Source organism: Phaethon aethereus (genome assembly GCF_964289735.1).
Source record: "Phaethon aethereus genome assembly, chromosome: 14".
In the NCBI taxonomy this organism is placed as follows: Eukaryota; Metazoa; Chordata; class Aves; order Phaethontiformes; family Phaethontidae; genus Phaethon; species Phaethon aethereus.
In genome coordinates, this window is record NC_138590.1 from 14,811,127 (window position 1) to 14,829,725 (window position 18,599).

Genomic DNA, 18,599 nt, shown 5'->3' on the forward strand with positions numbered 1-18,599 from the left:
GGTCTGTTGGGTTTGGCTTTGGCAGTGTGCTCTGGGAGAGCTTCCGATGTAACAGGAGACAAGGAAGCAATTTCAATCAAATGAAACAGGCAGATAAACAAACAAAAAGAAAAGAAGAAAGGAAATCACAGGGAAGGAGACACAAAGAATTGCAGATAATTATGGCTGCAAATTTTCTAACCCACTCTGAAGCATTCATTGAAGTCAAAGACTTCTTATCCTTAAACATTTCACTTCCCTCACAAGCCTTTTCTCTGAAGATCTCTGAATATCTTGCCTATGCCAAAGTTACTTGAAAGCTCAGAAAACAAAAAGGGACAAACAGGAAGTTTTTCAACTCCGAACTGCTGCAAAGGGTATTAAAAGGATTTTTTTTTCCCCAGCCTTAAGTGATTTGCAAACTCAGCCTGGAAACGTATCTGCACCAGGAACAGCTTTCTGAGGCCATGCTAACCTCTGTCAGAATTTTAGCAGAGGAGATTCATGTACAAATCATCAAGCAAAAAGCCAGCAATGAGTAATCGAAGGCACGCACCAAACTCCAAGGACAATCTGCAGAATCCGCAATCTCTAGCAGTAAAGTTTTCCACTGAGTAATTACTTCTGAGAAAAAGGAATTCGTTGAATACTTGGTCTGGCATTTGCTAATACATTTTTCTAAAAAGAATGACCTACTCACTGGAAACAGAAGGCTGCTCAGAAAGACATTGGTATTTATTAGTACCAGCTCTACCACTTTACATGAGTATCAGGTAGCTTTTCCCCCCCTATCTTCTGTTTGCAAACACAAAGGAAACCAGTTCCTTTCCTGCACGCTTTAACTTACAGGCTCTTCTTCAGCACATCTGTCAGAAAGAAGTTCAGCGGCTTTCCTCTGCATTGTCTCCAATTTATTAATCAACACCTTCAGCTCCCTACTGAGTTACAGCCAAATTATAGTCCCCTTGAAGTCCATGGCAGCACTTCCACCGACTTCATTAGGACCAGAAACTGGCTCTTGAAGTCTCTGCCAATTCCTTAAGTGCTTTAACTTCAGCATTGGAGATTTCTTTTTTAATCTTCTTACGCCTGTTCCTGACACATCATTTTACATGTGTGCATGCACAAACAGCCTTTCTGAAACTAAAAACAGCCTTAAAAACGAATGGAAAAGCTTGCTTCCACACCCCCCCCCCCACCTGTGGATGGCTGCATTCGAGGTCCTGACTTTCTCTTTGCCAAGCCTATTAGAGGAAAAATGCTATTTTGAGGGGCCATGAGCTATTGCTCACCCAACGCTTGAGAGCCCCAACTGCAAACCTTGCTCCGTACCAGGCAGACAACAGGGGTTCAGCCTCTGCGGACATTTTGGCCTCTTCCAGCTCCAGCCTCTGTTTCAAGGCCACCAGTAAGGCCACTGGACCAGTGGCTCATGGGAATGAGACACAGCCATGGAAACAGTGACTTCCGTGCACCAAAAATTCCTGCTTGCGGGAAGCCCGGAGCAGGGGCCTTCACAGGTCAGGCCAGTTACTTCCCACTGCCCCCTCTCAGCCAGGACTGGTTTACACCAGGGCCAAAGACCGTCAGGAGAAAAGGTCAAGAGCAGCACTTCCATTTGCCTTGGCTCTTGGGCTGCCTTTTTGTTTAGTCACCGGCTGAGTTATGAAATCTGCCTGCAGCGTCACTGTGTCTGTGGGTTTCCCATGGGCTGGAGAGGCTATTACCAAGGAGCAGCTGGAATGTTAATTACCCATTAAAGAACTAAATCTGGGGGATTTCTCAAAGCAAATACGCAGTGTCTCTGGCACTGACCCCACCATGGCCTGAGCATCCTTCCTGGTCAGGCTGGAGGATGCAAACCTTGCAGACCCTGCTGGGTGCCTCCCTTCTTGCTTATCCCAGACTGGGAAGGTCCTCAGCAGCTAGGACAGCCTGGTCGGGGCTGGCATTTGGGCCCTAGGAGCATTTTGCAGGGCAGGCAGTTCCCTTACAGGCATGCCAGGACTGGTGCGAGGCAAAGCAAAAGGAAAGAATTCATCCTAGAGAGTGGAGAAAGCCTCATCCCGCACAGAGCCTGGAGGGACTAGGAGCAGCCTGCCTCCTAGCTGCTCTGGGGCTGAGGGCAGTGTTGGACTTCGAACCGCTGCGTTGTTTTTTTGTTTTGTTTTTTTTTGTTTGGTTGTTTTTTTTGAGAAGCTCATCTGGTTATTTCAGCCCATTACCCAATAAGCGGAGTCTTTCCCATTTCCTTGACTCTGGCTTGCATCTGTTCCAGGGGAACATCTGTAGGCTGGTGTGAGCCTCATGGAGGATCGTCACAGCCTGCCCTGCATATATGGCTCTTCGGGGAGAAACTCACCCTGCCTGACTCAGGCTGCTCATGCACCCTTCACCGTCCCCACAGCTCCTTCTCAGACAGGTCACCTGCAGCCATCATGGCACACGTGGCCTGACAAGGGCTGACCTCTGCAGCACTCTGCTGCTGCTACCCCTTTCCTTCCCTTTTTCCTTCAAATCAGGCCACAGCCAGTGTCACTGAAGCCGCGGTCTGGAATTATGGCAGTCCTGCCAATGTATATTTTAAAAGACTCTCCTTCAATATTTAAACAGGAAGATCCTTGACGCAGTGGGAAACTGCTAACGAAGAGAGGAGCGGGCGAGTGTGGCTGACGGGTCCAAGGCAGGCATTATGGTGGCACCCGTGAGCACTTACAGACCAAACCTCTTTTCCCTGGTGGCAGCTGAGAGGTTTGCATCCTGGAGGGACCTGGGATGCTTGGCCAGAGAAAGGAAAAGGTACCCTGAAAGACATCAGTGGACGCCGCCCTAAAAACACACAGCACCCTGTGTCTTCAGGCATTTGGATTGTGCAGCCTCGCTAGCTAACCACTGTAACAAGCCTCCCTCATACATCTGCTTCTCCTCTGGTCAGACCAGGTCTGAACACAGCTCCTGGGTGCAGATCTGAAGGCGCATCGGCCCTCCCTGCCTAGACACCCACAGCCCTGGCTCTGAGCTCTCTGCTTCCCTGGAGGGCTCAGCACCCAGAGGCAGCCCAGCGCCATGGGGGAGGCATCCTGCAGGGCTGGATCAGGCCCAGGAAGCGTATCGCAAGCGCTATGAAGGCAGTTTTTTTTCCAAAAGTCTTTGAGGTTTCCCACCTTTAACTCTCCTGAGCCCCCTTTTAAAGCACTTGGAAACAGAAAATACTTGCTTACTGGACCACCTGAATGTAAAACTTTACAAATTGACATTCTGCTTGCTGTAGAGGTGGAACAAATCTCCCCTGACAATTGCTCTGCACCATTGCTCACAGCTGCAAAGTCTATGCCATTCACATCAGCCACCTGACCTTCCAACAGACAATAATGTGTATTAAAATCTCTCCCGAGTGCTTTAAGAGAAAATACTCCAAACTTCCACATATTAAAACCTAGATGTACATACCCTTATGGCTAAATTCCCAAACACCTCCTCGCAGTCAGGGCTCCTGCCTGAGCACGGGGCAGGGAGAAGCAGCTGCCTGGACCCCACGACACCTTGACGTCCTCAGCTGCCCAACAGTGGAGCGAGGGAGAATGGCCTGCGCTCCAGCCCGGCTCTAGCTGAGCCCGGGCAGCGCCGACTGTGGCTGCTTGGCCGGGATGAAGTGGGCTGCATGCTGGCATTACACCGATTTTCCTCCAGTTGTTTTTTAAACCGATTTAGGCCTGCGTTTCCAACGTTCTCCAGGCACAGCTCTGCCAGGAGTAGGACTACCCCACCGCGCAGCTACGGCCGCCGCCATGTTGGGAAGGGACACTCGACAAGCGGCCGCCGCCATGTTGGGGAGGGACCCCGGACATGATGACGCCGCCATCTTGGGGAGGGACCCAGGGTGCGCCGGTCACGCCATCTTGAGGGGGTCTGCCTGGTTTGCCCTGGGGAGCGCCGTTCACGATTTCACGGTAGCAGCCGTCGCAGCGGCACCGAGATTAAGGCAGAGTCCTGCGCTTGCGGTCGGCAAATGCCGCCTTTCCCGCGGCACTCAGCCTCCTCCCGCCATCACTTCCGGGTGAATGGCGGTGACCTCCGCCCCCTGACCCCTCCCACTTCCTTTCCAGCGGCGGCTGCCGAAGGAGACGTGTAGGTGAGTGTGGGACTGTGGCGCATCCGCTGCCATCCGCCCGCCCGCGCTTCCCCGCGGTATCCCCGCCTGCCGCCCGCTTCCTTGGGCCTGGGGCTACGCGGCGCAGCGCGCCCGGCGCGGGGGAGGCGTGCTCGGCCGAGCGGGGCACTAGGCCGCGGGCGAGACGGGGGCTGGCGTAGGTGGGCGCCCAGGGGAGACCCGGCGCTCCCGGCTGGGGATGGAGGGCGGCCGGGACTGGCGGGGTGGAGGAGCGGGGAGGCCGGGCCGTGAGGCAGGATCGCGGCTCTGTGTTCGGCCGAGGCTGTGGGCAGGTCCACCTCCGGGCCCAGCGGTGTGAGCATCCTCCCGCCCGCTGGACCCTGCGCGGCCGGGGCCGCGTCCAGTGAGGTTTCAGGCGAGTGCCGAGGAACTCGTTTTGAGGTTAATATCGGCGTTACAGAGCCCGCGGGTCGGCGTTTCCTCTGTTGTGTCGGTATCGCTGGGCTTTACGGAGCTTCAGAACTGGCTGGGGCGGGTAACTTCCATGGAACCTTCGGCTGACTGTGCCAGGAAAGGGATGCGACTTTGTCAGAGTGGCCTTATTGGCCTTGATGTGACAGTCGGTGCTCAGTGCTGCTGTCTGTGTAGAGGGAACCATCGGGCTATGGCCTGTGGGTGAAAGTAGGTCATGCTTGGGTTGATTTCCTTAATGAAGTTAGTAGACTTTTCTCATGTGCAAGGTGCCAGTTGTAGCTGGTATTTGGCAGGAGGGGGCAATAGGGAACAGTCTTCCTGTGCTCAGGAGCAGCTGTATGGGATCCTCAGCCACCTAACCAAGCACTGGAGTCTCATCTTCCATAGCTGGGTGTAGGCTTCAGGGGCAGAAGACTTACCTGGGGTAGTTCCAAGGATGTGGTTATGAGACCAATAACATGGAAGAACTCAAGCTAGTACTTGAACCGTCTGCAGAGTCAGAGCTTTGTGACAGTACCCAGGTCTTTCATTTCTTTTCATAATGTCATACAAACCAGCAAGGGGGAGCACTCAGCATTGCTGGTTATCAAGGAAAGGGGTTCCCTGTTGCCCTGCTGCGGTGGTGCCTGGGGACATCACCTGCCATGAAGCACAGCTTAGGTAGCTCCTGCTGTGAAGTGCAGCAGGAGAGACCCCACTAAACAGTTGTGGGTGGTGATCTGTCTGCCAACTTGCAGCAAAGCTGGGGATATTGGGTTTTATAAGTACACTTGTACGCCAAAATTAATACCCACATTTTGCCAATGGTAACTAATTTATCTTGCTCAATAAAAGGTTGCAGAAGCAGGGAATTTCATAAAATGCTGTAAGAGAATGCTGAGAAATTCACCATCACTCACACTTCTCTTTATTCAGAAATGGCACCTCGTAAGGGCAAGGAGAAGAAGGAAGAACAGGTCATCAGCTTGGGACCTCAGGTTGCTGAAGGAGAGAATGTGTTCGGTGTCTGCCATATCTTTGCTTCCTTCAATGACACTTTTGTCCATGTGACTGATCTCTCTGGCAAGTGAGTGTTGACCACCAGTCACCTCCCTGCAGTACCTGGCTTCTTTGGTTTTGAAAATGGAAATTGGATTTGGCTAAAGGCTTCACCAAAGTCCTTGAGCTTCTGCTGAGCTGTAAGATAAGATGGTGTGCGTACATGAACGTAGACCAGATGTCTTGGTGTGCTCCTCTGTGATGAATATTGCACTCGAGGTACTAGATGGCAGCTTATTGATCCAGTAATGTTCAAAATAACAGGTTCTCTCTGTACCCAGAAGCTGGTTTGTGGGGAGGAAAGGGGAAGGGCTTTTTTTCTGAAAGTTGCCTTTCCCTTTTGTAGGGAAACCATCTGCCGTGTGACTGGTGGCATGAAGGTGAAGGCAGACAGAGACGAATCTTCTCCCTATGCAGCTATGCTGGCAGCCCAGGATGTTGCCCAGAGGTGCAAGGAACTGGGCATCACTGCCCTGCACATCAAGCTGCGTGCTACTGGTGGAAATAGGTACGTTGGAGGGTCTGGTCCCAGTGTTCCCAGAGGATGTGCCCGATCTTAGAACCATGCCATATTGCACAACATCCCTTCTTTGCACTGCCTCAGTTGGGAAGGTAGATGCACCCTGGGAATTTGACTTTAAACTTGACCCGAAGGGTGTCTGTCACACCATATGGTGACTGGCTGGCATGGTCATTTCTCACTGAGCATCTGGAACCCCTTCGGAATAGGTGTCTTCAGTTGACTGGAGCTGGGGTGTGCTCTTGTTTATCCAGTAGTGGATGGGGAGGTGCTGTCATCTTGGAGATGTGTTACTGTGGAATGACAGTGAAGTCCCTGTCTGGTGGCTGAGGGTGTGTGAATGGCTTGGGTCTGGGGACAGGAGGAGGGCAAGTTCTGCTAGCATGATGTTTCAGGGTGGGGAAACTGTGATTTTAACATTGTCAGTTGTTTGTAAACTGTGTTTGACTTCTGAATCATTTAAGGGATTACGGGTTCTGGTTCTCTCCTCCAGGACCAAGACTCCTGGACCTGGTGCCCAGTCAGCCCTGAGAGCTCTGGCCCGATCTGGAATGAAGATCGGCCGCATTGGTGAGTGATGGAGAAAGCAATAGCTAGATGCGTATGTGTATCAGTGCAGAGCCTTACTACCTCAAAAAATGAGTTTGGAGGGATTATTTAGTAGAAGGAGCTCTGCAGGCATATATGCTGCTTGGTATGACGGGTGACTTTGGGATATTCTGCTTGGTCTCTGGCAGATGCCACTGTAGGTATGATTTAATTTAAACAGATTCTTAAATTGACAATTCGCCAGGAGGTGGCGTGAGCTGACTTCAGAATCTATAAGTTTCTGTCTGCAGATAAACCCCAGCTGCGCAGCAGGATGCTGACGCTGTTCTGATGTAACAGCATTTGTACCAGAGCCGTTCAGTTACGTAGAAATACGGCACTGCTCTCAGTTTAAGAGTGTGACTCAGTAATAATAGAGTTCCTCCGACTGTTGGAGGGAGAGTCCCAGACTTTGTAGGGGAGTCCTAAGAAGTGCTAGTGTTGGCTGCTCTGAAAGTTATGTCATATACCCTCTGTTTCTTTGGAAATGCTGTGGCTACTTGGTTTAAGTGGGATGGGAGATGGGGATTTTTGCTTCTGAATCATTAAAAACCACGGGGACCCATCCCTCGTTGAGCTCACAAGTATCTTTGCTCCCGTGGAGCATTTGTTCTGCCTCTCTGTGGCTCCTACCACTGTTGCGGTACAGCTGTGGGATGTTGGGGTGACTGCTGGCGTGGCTGTGCCCAGCTGGATTTTTTGGGATACCTCTGGAAGGTAACAGCATGTTTTGGGTTTTCTTCTCCCTGCAGAGGATGTCACCCCCATCCCCTCTGACAGCACTCGCAGAAAGGGTGGTCGCCGTGGACGTCGTCTGTGAACAATGCTGCACCTTTCATCATTAAAGCTCTCTTTTAAACCTCTTTGCAGCTGTGTGTTTTTTTACTGAGGTATGCTCAGAAGTTGAATGGCTTCAGTTCAGTTACATCCACAAGTGGCTTATCCTCTGAAGCTGGGCTTCGGTCTGGGGTTGTTGTTAGTACTGCTGCAGCAGAAGTGCTTTGGAATGTACATGGTAAAACCTTTTAAAAGCACCGGAACTACAGGTCCCTCAGCTGCTCTGTTTATATACTTATACTTCCAGACTATTTAGGAAAAATGACCTCCTCACTTCTTAGTCACTCCCTGCTTCCTGCACTGATATTTGCCTTCCACAGCATGTGCTGCCATCACCTGGAATAAATGCCCGTTTCCACCTTTGCCAATGTTCTCTTCCTAGCTCTCTGGGCTTTGAAATCTCTCCTGTTCCTGTCGCTTCCCGGCTGCAGCAGGATTTTAGATCAAGAGATGATTTATTGGCATACAGTATTTGAGAAGTATAGTTTAACATAGTTCTTTATGCTCGTGGTGTCAAGGTGATGATTAGAATAGCTGTGGTTTCTACAGCTCGAGAGAGATTAAATTACTAAAGTTCCTCCTGTGCACTGGCGCCATCAGCCTTCAGCATAGTGCCTGTTCTGATGTGGGTCTGTCTCGTGCTGCCCTGCGATCCCCAGCAGTATAGAGACAACTACAACTTGTGCTTTGCCTCCTCAGTTGCAGTCACGTCCTGCTCAGTGGGACTCTTGGCAGCAAGCGGGTGAGCTCATCTGGAGCGGGGTGAATGTTTGTCAGGAGTACTTGTGGTCGGGTTTAAGTTATTTCATAGAATCATAGAATATCTCAAGTTGGAAAGGACCCATAAGGATCATGAAGTCCAACTCCCTGCTCCTCACAGGACTACCTAAAACTAATTTTAAAATATCAGAATTGATTAAAAAAAAATAGTATTTGTAGCATGGTTTATGGCAGGTAAAATTAGTTGTATAAAGGGTGATGAATCTGGAAGGTAGTGGTGTGGTGTCCTGGGCCCCTTGGGCAAGGTTTGCCTCCAGACCCCGAGGCTTGAGGACCTCGCTGCTTTCTGTTGGCTCTTCTCCCACACCTTTGCATCTTAAAAAGCTTCACGGGGGGATTGCTTTGCCTGCCAGCTCTTGAGCCTCCCTCTGCGCCTGGGAAAGGATGCTGTGAGTGGTGGTGTCATTGGAGGCACTCCGCTCCCAAAGCGGTCTGTTCTGGTAACGTGAGTTGGCTTGGCCTGGATCCAGGGCGTGTTGCTCCTGTCAAGCTTGGTCTTCAGTCGAGGCCTCGCTCTTGCGCAGTGAAAGGGGACAAGTTTCACGGCGGAGGAAACCAGGCTGTCTGATCTGAAGCCGTGGTGCGTCTCGGGCTTCATCGTGAAAACTACTTGGATGCTTGGGGTTTCAAAGTGAGTCATGATCTCTTGGAGGTACCCCTGTTGTGGAGAAGAAAGCTGGGCCTGTGAGCAAGCTAACTACTGCTGGGTTTTCTGCAAGCTGTTGCTTAATACATGACTTCCCCTTTCTGTGGAAAAAGTCTCTGCCTGGACAGATGTTCCTCAGCCAGCATTTCCCTTGGCACAACTGTAGTGTTTTATTTGTAATTTTATATGTGGCCATGGAAAACTTTAGGAATAAACTTCCCTTACTGTCCTAAAAGTGCACTATTTGCAGTTCAAATCGCTCTTTTCCTGTACTTGAAGTGTTCTTTCAACTCTGTGTGGAGAAAGTGGTGAAAATGTGAAAGAAGCAGTGGCTCGGCCAGCTCAGGAGCTGAAGTGAGGAGCGAACAGGGCTGAGGAGCATGGGGGAGCGGGGCGCTGTCTGCGGGAGGTGAAGGTGTGGTGTGTTAGGAGCAGCTCTAGTCAATTTTTTTTTATATACTTTTGTCTACAGTGAAACCTTTTGCTATTCTGGTAGCTGTTACTCTGCCCCAGGTGATGTCGATGCAGCTACTTCACAGGGTACGTTTGAGGAAAGCTCTACGGGAATACAAAATCCAACGCAGGACCTTTGTGGTGGTACAACTTTTAACTGACCCTGCTCATCTTTTTGAGTGCAGTTTTTGATGTTTTCTCCTCAGCCACCCTGGCGCAGGCTAGTTTAACCCTGCTGTTTTTTAAGGGTAGATGTGGAAATGGGCAGCTTTCTGCTGGGTGCTGCTCTCAGGGTACAAGAAGGGAAGCGGCTTTTCATCTGACTGGATCGGCACGGACCCAGCCAGTGGTGCTGAGCCTCGCGGTGGCATTGGCCTTGCTCAGCGCTGGAGAGGAGGTGGCTGAAGCACCAACTGGGACCTTCATGTCTAACCCAAGGCAAGAGAAACCCAGACCTACTGCCCTGCTTGGCCTATCCGCACCCAGAGAGGTTTTCCTGGGGCTTGCACAGGCGGCAGGAGCTTTGCCTAGTACAGGAAAGTGGATTTACTTTATTTGCCCTTAATCTCTGGAAGAGGGAGCTCTGCTCTGTGTGCGGGGCTGTCCTGGCCGAGCTGCTGTAAGCCCAGCCCATGCCCCTTGCTGCCCTCGCCACGCTGTGCCGTGGGCAGGGTGCTCCCTGGGCTAGCTGCACTATTAATGGCAAAACCTGCTTTTATTTCTTAGCTGACCTGACTTCTTTGAAACAATTTCCTGCGTTGGTGTGAAAGCCCCCAGGGGAGAAATGGTGAATAAGGAAGAGAAACCGGAGAGCCAGGTGGGTCCCTGCGCAGGGTGGGCTGCCCGGCATGTGTCCTTGGGCCTGTCTGGAGGGAAAGTCTCTCCTGGCTGAGCAGCATGGATAGGTTTCATGGCTCTTGCCTGTTCCTGCGCTACCCAGCTGGCTTGTCTTCCATGATCCAGCCAGGAACTGCATCGCCTGCAAACCCCTTGCAGCTGGGCAATGGCTCCTGGCTGTGTGGGTGGGGGACACAGGGGATGACCCCCCAGTATCTCCCCAGCAGGGATGCTCATCCTGCTGAGGACGTGGGGCTGCAGCTAATCCCCAGCCCACAAAGTCCTTGGGGAATGGGTCTGCGTTCGCTGGTGAGCCCTGCGGCTCAGCCATTCCCCTCCAGTTTGCCCGGGGCCAGTCCTGTGCTGCCCAGAGTGTCATCCAGGGGTGGTGAGAAATGGGGGTTTGCTCACCAAATGTCGGTTTGCAGCCTGAGAGCTGCGAGACATGGGCTCGGCTGGTAATGAGTGGCTTCATGTGAACGCCCGTGGGGTTATTTCCACTTCTCTGCCTGAAATAATTGCTCTGCCGGCTTGGGTCGAGGCTCCTGGGAAACGGGCAGGTCTGAGCCGAGTCCTGAGACTGCTCCCTGCTCCAGATGGCCTCTTTTTCCCCAAAAAGGCAGCTGTTACCCCAGCCTCCTGTAATGGTGCATGTCAACTTTTTCAGGGGCAGCACAGAATGCGCACAAATAGGAAGCCTCAGGGGTGACAGGGTGGTGATGAGCCCGCACCGCGTCCGGGTGCCAGCCTCAGGCTATGGAAGAAAGAGAGGGGGATAAGGCAGGCTGAAAGGTGCTCTGTAAAAAGGTCTGCATCTTCCCAGGAAAATCAATTTACGGACTTAAAACGTGGCCCTGTGCAGAAAGGTGTGCTAGGGGGGAAAAAAGCACTGAAGAACTTAAAGGCAATGTCTGTGTGCAGAGCGAGGGCTGATTCGGTGCTGACAGTCCTCAGCGGGGCTTGGGGCTGGGGGCTCAGCCTGCCTGTGCGGGGAGCGGGGCTCTCCCCCGCCCCAAAGTTGTGTTGTTTGCCTGTGTTTCTAGTTTGCTGAGTCGGGCCCAGCTCCATGAAATAGCTGGGGGTTTCGCTCGCCGAGTTCCTGTTCAGACTTTCCTTAGTTCCCCTTAGGGCTGAGGCTGGTCACGGAAAGTGCCTGGAGCGTGGCCCCGGGGCGGGGGGCTCATGGCCCCAGTGAGGAGCCAAGCGAGGGCTGGAGCTGTGAGAAAAACCCCTGTGCCCCCCCAAGCCCTCCAGTGCCTGCCATGGGCTGAGAGGGAGGGGAGAGCCAAAACATTTATGGAAGGGTTTTATGTGCTTTTTTTCCTTTTTTTTTTTCCTAAACACCTTGGGTGGTTTCTAAATGCAGCATCACCTAAAAAGCAGCAGATAAGCTGTTTGTCTTCAAAATAGCCTCTAGAGAGGAGTGGGAGGGGGCAGGAGGGGGGATGCAGGTGGCCTGGGGTGAGGGACACCCTTGGGCAGGGGGTCTGTGCACCCCAGCACCCCTGGGTGCCCTGAGGCTTTCCCAGCTGGCTTGCAGGGACCAGGCTCTGAGCACCAAACCCCTTCCCCTGCCCGGGGGCTGCGATTTCCCACCTGGGGAAGCTGCAGCGTCATCCCACCAGCCCCTGCTGCTCCTCCAGAAACAGCATCTGCTGGGAGCCCCTGCCCCGCTCCTCCAAAATGCTTTTGGATTATTCCTTCACCGTGTTCTCCCGGAGCACTGCCGGCGGGATGGCTCGGGGGCTGACCCGGGAGAAGGGATGGAGTCGCTGAAGAAACCCACCCGGGCTCACCCCGGCCTTACCACTTACTGGCCCTTGGGCCGCGTGTGGGGAGGTTTGCCTGGTAACCGGTGACGCTGTGGGGTTGTTTTTAATTTCACACCCGGAGTTTCACTTTTGGCTGAACCCTGGCCATGGCCATGCTGGGTCCTGACGCTGGAGCCGGCTCGGTGCTGGACTCAGCATGGCCGAGCCCCACGGTGCAGTGCTGGCAGGGGGGACATGTTACCCCCGGGCTGCCCCGGGTCCTTGTATAAAATCACCTAAAATCAGAATTGAAGGGGCGGATGGCTGCTCTCACCCACCTAGCAGTAGCGGGGCTGTGGGGTGGGAATGCACGCTGCTCCCCACCCTGCCCCACTCCCACTGGTGCTTTGGGGGCCACCCACCTTGAGGTGCTGCTTCTCCTTTCTTGGGTTTGGGGGCTCAGTGCCCCCGAAGCCGCTGCAGGCAGGGTGAGAGGGGTGCTCCAGGAGGGAGGGGGACCTGAAAGCACTTGACGGTCCTTTAATCGTTACCCCCTCCGCCCGAGGGGTGCTGGCCAAGCACCCCTACCCGGGGGGGGTGTCAAAAGTGACCCTCAAGGGGGGTTTGGGCTGAACTGCAGCTTTTCCCTGTCTGCGAAGGTGAGTGAGGAGTAGGTGTACCCTGACAGCATGTCCCCCCCTGAGAGTCCTGCTCAGACTTTGGTGTGGGGAGCATCCCACCCCCTGCATCCCATCTCTGCATCCCGCATCTGGATCCCACCTCCTTCCTCGCGCCTTGCCTCCTGCCTCCCCCATCCCACCTCTCGCATCCTGTACCCCATATCCCACCTCCTGCCCCTCCCAGGGCTACCGGACCACCCCTAGCCCACCACGCCGGCTGTCACCGGGCTGGGCGTCGTGCCCTGCCCGTGGCAGTGGGGTGGGAAGCGATGCCCCATGAAGCGGCCGCGGTGCTCACAGCCGGATCCGGCACCATTTCTGAACCAGAGACCTGCCGAGCAGAGGTCTGCCTGGCAACAGGTGATGCCGGGTGCCAGCAGCCAATGCAGCTTTTTTCGGGCCCCCCGGGGCTGGCGGGGCAGAGTGGCGGCCCGGGGGGTATTTCCAGCGGCGGCGCTCGGGGCGTTCATTGCTCATCGGGGTGCCGACAAGGGAGCCATGGCTGAGGAGCAGCGGGACCTCATCTCCGACCGTGGCAGTGGCGTGGTCCATGTCAGGGACACCCAGAGGTGCTGCTGCTGGGGGCACAGGGATGGAGGGCATGGGGGTGTGGGGACGGGGGGCATGGGGAGGGCAAAGCGGGCACAATGGGGGCGTGGGGCAGGGGGGGCATTGCGTGGCCATGGAGTGGAAGGGGATGCAGTTGGGCCAAGGGGACATGGAGTGGCTGTGGGACAGGAGGGGGGTCACACTGTGGCTATGGGGCATTCTTGAGCCAAGGGGGCCGTGCCATGGCTATGGGGCAGAAAGGGCCAGAGCATGGCTGCGGGGTGGGCAGGGACACAGGCTATGGGGGTCAAGGGAGTCATAATATATCTCTGGGGCAGATGGGGGCATGGCGTGGCTGTGGGGTGGACAGATTCATGGTGTGGCTATGGGGCAAATGATGGCACAGCACGTCTATGGGGCAGACAGGTTCAAATCATGGCTATGGGGTGGATGGGAGCACAGCATGGCTGTGGGGCAGGCAGGTTGATGACGTGGCTATGGGGCAGGCGGGGCAGAGGATGGCTATGGGGCAGGCAGGGACACATCACAGTCCCAGATCCCAGCCGGCTTTGTGGGGCCACCCCCCATGTCCCAACCAGCCCCCATCTCCCAACACTCTTGGGGTCCCCCCCTGCAAAACACTTCTAGCCAATCAGAAGCCCGGGAGCTCTGACATCATCAGTCACCGGGCAGACATCCGGGCAGCGCATCCAGCTCTGGACATTGCCTGCAGCAGCAGGCAGCCGGGCAGCACCCATGGGTGCCCCCAGCTCATCGGGCAGCGGAGGCAGGTGGTGGCTCCCTCGGGTGCTGCTGCACCCCGCCAGTGCCCCGTTCACCCCGGCGGGGCAGGATGAGGCCCGGGGAGGCCTTGGCAGCGCGGCAGGCAGCTGCGTGGTGCTTGGCTTTGCCTTGCCTTGGCATGGGAGTGCGATGGCAGCACTGTGTCACCCACCGCTCGGCCTGCCTGCGTGCTGCCTGTGCGCTCGGGGTGCCACACACCTTTGCTTTTTGCACAAAATTTAAAAAATTAAGTGGAGTCTGGCGTCCCATGGGGTATGTGCTCTGCCTCCTGGGACAAGTGAGGCTTCATCATCCTGCAAAAGGCAATGCCCAGAGCGATGCCATGCCCCAAAATCCCCTGGCAGTGCCCTGCCCACAGCCCCCATGTGCCCACATGCTCCTCACGTACCCCTCTCATGCCTCCCCCCCTCGCCCCTGCAGCGGGTTTCAGTTCCCCGGGTGCAGAGGAGTGACCTTCACACTGAGATTTCACTTCTGCACGCCAGCGACGGGGGAATTTGCATTTGTCTGGCTGCAAACCACCTGGGAGGTTGTTTGAGGGGGGTGTTTGGGGGGACACGGGAGGGTGACGTGGGCTGCAGAAGGGGTTTTTGGGGGCGTGATGGCAGGGTACGAGGGCGTCTCCTCCAGCCAGTGGCCAAGGCTGAGCTCCCTCTCCATGTCCTGCAGGTCTGCGTTGGGACGCAAAGCCGCCTTCTCCACGCTCTCCATCCTGGTGGCCCTGCTGATCGCTGGCCAGGCCGTCACCATCTACTTTGTCTACCAGCAGAGCGGGCAGATCAGCAAGCTGACCAAGACCTCCCAGAACCTGCAGCTCGAGGCGCTGCAGAGGAAGCTGCCCGCCAGTCAGTAGCCCCATGGGCACCAGCATGGTTGGGCGGTGGCCGAGGATTGGGGACGGGTCCTGTGGGACCAACCAACCCACCGCCCCTCACACTGCTCCTTCCTTGGCAGGTGCCAACCCGGTGAACAAGGTATCTGTGGTGAACATGCCCCTGGCCGCGAGGATCCTGCCCCTTGCCCCCGCTGCCGGCAACATGGTAAGAGATGCCTGCTGCTGCCTGCTGCTGCCTGCTGCTGCCTGCTGCTCTGGGGGCTTGCTGCCAGCCCTCGTGCTCACGCTGCCCCTTTGCCTTTTCTCTTGAGGTCTCGGCCCCTGCTAGCAACAAAACTGAGGACCAAGTGAGGCACCTGCTGCTGGTAAGGTCCCCTGCACCCCCACTGACCCTGTAGCTGCCCCCAGTGCTGCAGGAGGCAATGGAACCCTCTGCTTCCAGCTTCAAGCTGTCTCTTGGCTGGGTCTGGGATCTCTTGGGGTGCTCAAAGTGGCTGGGAACTCCTGTCCTGCTGCAATGTCCGTCTGGCTGATATAAGCAGAGCTTCACCCCCACACACCTCGTTTTTCTTTGCCCTGTCTCACTGTGGTGGTCACTCTGCAGCAAGCAGACCCCAGGAAGATGTTCCCAGTGCTGAAGGACAACCTGATGGACAACCTGAAGAGCCTGAAGAACACCATGACTGATGCGGACTGGAAGGTCAGTGCTCGCTGCCATCCTACCCCGCCCCTTCCAGGAGCACCCCGCTTTGGGGAGGGAGTGGGGTGTCCCCACCTGGAAAAGCAAAGTCCTGTTTGAACCAGGCTTGGGTTATTCCCACCCCAAGGGAGATGGTGGTGCTCACAACCTTCCCTGGCCCAGGCTGGAGCTTGCGGTACAGCTCCCGCCGTTAATGTGCCGGTTTCCCTTGTTGCAGTCCTTTGAATCCTGGATGCACAAGTGGCTGCTCTTTGAAATGGCCAAGAACCCCAAGGTGGAGGAGCGTAAGGCAATCCCAGCGGAGAAAGGTATCAGGGATGGGGACTGCTGAGCTGGGGAGGATCGGGACTGGCCCTCCGGGAGCAGCCACCCCCCAGGAGGTGCCAGCATGGGGCTTCCCAAAGGCGACCAAACCCTCCATCCCCTGACCGCTCATGGACCTCTTTGTTCCGTGGGGAACATCACAGAACCACTGCCCGCAGGGCATTTGGGATGAGCAAATGTCTGAAAAGCCGGGGCACCACACCAAATCCTCAGTCCTTGGCTAGCCCAAGAGCTTTAGAAACGTCACCTGGGTGGGGCTTGTTTGCCTTTTAAATTTAATTTAACTGTTTCTGGATAAAAAGTTCCTGCTGAGGCTGCCGGGCAGCAGAAGGGCCCGGGGGGCTCATGGTGTCTCCCCTTTGTTTTTATTGCCCTAGTGCAAACTAAGTGCCAGGCGGAGGCCGATGCTGGGGGTGTCTGGCCGGGCCGCTTCCGCCCGCAGTGCGATGAGAACGGCGACTACCTGCCTAAGCAGTGCAATGCTGCCACGGGCTACTGCTGGTGCTCCTACAAAAATGGCACCAGGATTGAGGGCACTGCCACTCGGGAAAAGCTGGACTGCCAGGGTAGGTCCCTGGGGAGGGGAAGAAGAGGAACGAGCAGCGTGCGTGGATGCTGTGTCCCCTTGTGCTTGTGATTAGGGAGGAGGAGAACTGCCAAGGAGAGAAGGGTGCCTGAGCTGTACAGCATCGCTCACCCACCTTTGGTGCCAGCTTGTAAAAGATGGAGGGGACCCTAAAAACCACAGGCATGCGGTTGAGGTTCTCCCTGAGCTCCCCTAGCCCCCAAACCTGTGGCTCCATGGGTGGGTGCAGGCTCTCCCCTGCGGCCCTCAGAGGGGTGGGGGCGATGGGGCAGCCCCAGGGCTCCAGCACCCATGTCCTGCCCTCCCTCTGCAGATGCTGCCCCCACGGAGACAGAAGAGATGATCTTCTCTGGGGTAGACACGCTCAAGACCGGGGTGGAGAAAGGTGAGAGGCCAAGTGCTGTGGTGGGGCTGGGGCAGAGGAGCTGGGGGGGCTGGGGGAGCCACAGCTCACAAAGGCACTGCTGAGGCAGGGGAGGTTGTGACGGAGACACAGGCAAAGGCAGCCTGGCCTTTGGGAAGTTCTGGAGCCACCTCACCAACTTCCTCCTCTTCTCCCCAACAGCCCCATAGAAGAGGACCCCAGCAGATGCCTGTCCCCTCTTCAGTATCCCAGCCTCCATGTTTTACTTTTTTGCTCTATTTCATTTCTGCTCTTACATTGCTTTCCCTGAGAAGATTAACAGCAGACACCACTGTGTGCTCCTGCCCCTCAAGGCATCCGTTGTGACCCTTCCTCTGCTACAGGGCACGGGACAGGGCTAGGCCACCACCAGGACCAGTGCTATAGACAAAGTGTTCCCTCAAAGGAGGGTAAAGCAGGCTGGAAAGCGATTTCAACGATGTCAGACCCCTACATCCTGTTCCTTTTTGCTCATTGGCATCCCAGAGCTCCCAAGCAGCGGCAGCCATAAAGCTCATCCCTGCTGAAGAATGAGAACTAATGCTTTATTACACTGAACGAACATTAAAAGCAGAAAAACAACCTTCACCAGCTTCTTAACTGACCCCTGTAGGTTGAAGCCCCGCTAGATTAACTAGAGTAGAGGGTTTTTATTGTGGAGTGCTTGGTTTTGTAGAGATGCTGACCTTCAGCTTTTGCCTTCAGGCTGGAACAGAGCCACAGCAGAGGGTAACAGCAGGCAGAAGAGCTTCTAATTTTTCTGTATATATCTGATTGTTCCTTTCTAAATGACCTCACACTCTGATTATTTCAAATCAACTTTTGAATAAGAAAGCCTTGTAAGCAACTCTAGCAGGGCAGTGCTTGCAAACAGGTTGCAGCTGTCCTAGGTTAACAATAAACGAATCTTAAGGAAAAAAGGGAAAAAGAAAAATCTCTGCACTTGGACATCTGTGCCTCGTCCCAGGATCACACATATTCCTTGCCCCATTCCTGGCCCATCACTTGTTCAATCTCAATCTTCAGCAGGGACCAGGAGGCTGAAATCACCTTTAGGCGAGGCACAGCATGGGGGGAAAGGAGAGCAGCCCCCTGCGCGGCAGCCATCTCCCTCTGGATTGTGCAGGTGCAAGGGTGGCAGCCGCAGAGCTGTGCCCTCCCAGCCCGCAGAGCCTGGCCCCAGGCTGCACAGCAGCTGCACAGCATGGGAGGACAGAGTGCAAGGGGATCCGGTCCTTTTTTCCTCGCCTGCTAAATCCCAGGGCTGGGGGGAACCGGGCACAAGCCTAGTACAAGGGCTGGGTCAGCACAGAGCAATGCAAAAACCTCCTCTCAGCACCTGCCCCTACAGAGCATTTTAGTAATTAAAAAAAGAAACAAAACCCAAAAGCATCTGCTCTTCCCTGGGGAGCAGCAGAAAGCAATTAATTTTTCCCCAGGGATCGAAGCAGTGCCCATGAACCCAGGTAGAAGCTGGGCTCTGCCCTCCTACCTGCAACATCCTCCAGAGGCAGCTGAGCACTGCCCCTGGCTCAGCCCCCGTGCCTGCCCTGCCCTCCCTGGGTTTGGTCCCTGAACCGAAGGCATTTTCACCTCCCTTCCTCCCTTGAAAGCAGCTGAAGCAAAAATCTCACTTTTTTAAAATTTATTTTGTATTCCATAAAAAAAATCCACAAAAAATTATGCCGCCTTGGCTGAGAACAG

General features: G+C 54.8%; 2 protein-coding genes across 2 annotated transcripts; both read left to right on the top strand.

Annotated features, from left to right (window-relative positions):
• The first annotated feature begins 4,099 nt into the window (after nucleotides 1–4,099).
• RPS14 (ribosomal protein S14) lies at nucleotides 4,100–7,558 on the top strand. Its single transcript, XM_082006024.1, has 5 exons — nucleotides 4,100–4,111; nucleotides 5,480–5,630; nucleotides 5,949–6,110; nucleotides 6,616–6,692; nucleotides 7,463–7,558. The coding sequence occupies exons 2-5, from the start codon at nucleotides 5,482–5,484 to the stop codon at nucleotides 7,528–7,530; spliced, it is 456 nt and encodes a 151-aa protein (XP_081862150.1). The 5' UTR covers nucleotides 4,100–4,111; nucleotides 5,480–5,481; the 3' UTR covers nucleotides 7,531–7,558.
• Nucleotides 7,559–13,192: 5,634 nt separating this feature from the next.
• CD74 (CD74 molecule) lies at nucleotides 13,193–17,513 on the top strand (the record flags this gene model as incomplete). The annotated part of the gene is made up of 9 exons (XM_082006468.1): nucleotides 13,193–13,263; nucleotides 14,717–14,892; nucleotides 15,002–15,087; nucleotides 15,194–15,247; nucleotides 15,487–15,582; nucleotides 15,800–15,890; nucleotides 16,284–16,472; nucleotides 16,806–16,877; nucleotides 17,509–17,513. 9 exons carry the CDS (start codon nucleotides 13,193–13,195, stop codon nucleotides 17,511–17,513), a joined length of 840 nt encoding a protein of 279 aa, XP_081862594.1.
• Between the last annotated feature and the right edge of the window lie 1,086 nt (nucleotides 17,514–18,599).

Excerpts from the sequence above, each read along its gene's own strand:
- RPS14 (XM_082006024.1), top strand. The coding sequence starts at position 5,482 with ATGGCACCTCGTAAGGGCAAGGAGAAGAAGGAAGAACAGGTCATCAGC. Across the intron at positions 5,631-5,948 it reads GTGACTGATCTCTCTGGCAA|GGAAACCATCTGCCGTGTGA; the intron begins GTGAGTGTTGAC and ends TCCCTTTTGTAG. Across the intron at positions 6,111-6,615 it reads CGTGCTACTGGTGGAAATAG|GACCAAGACTCCTGGACCTG; the intron begins GTACGTTGGAGG and ends TCTCTCCTCCAG.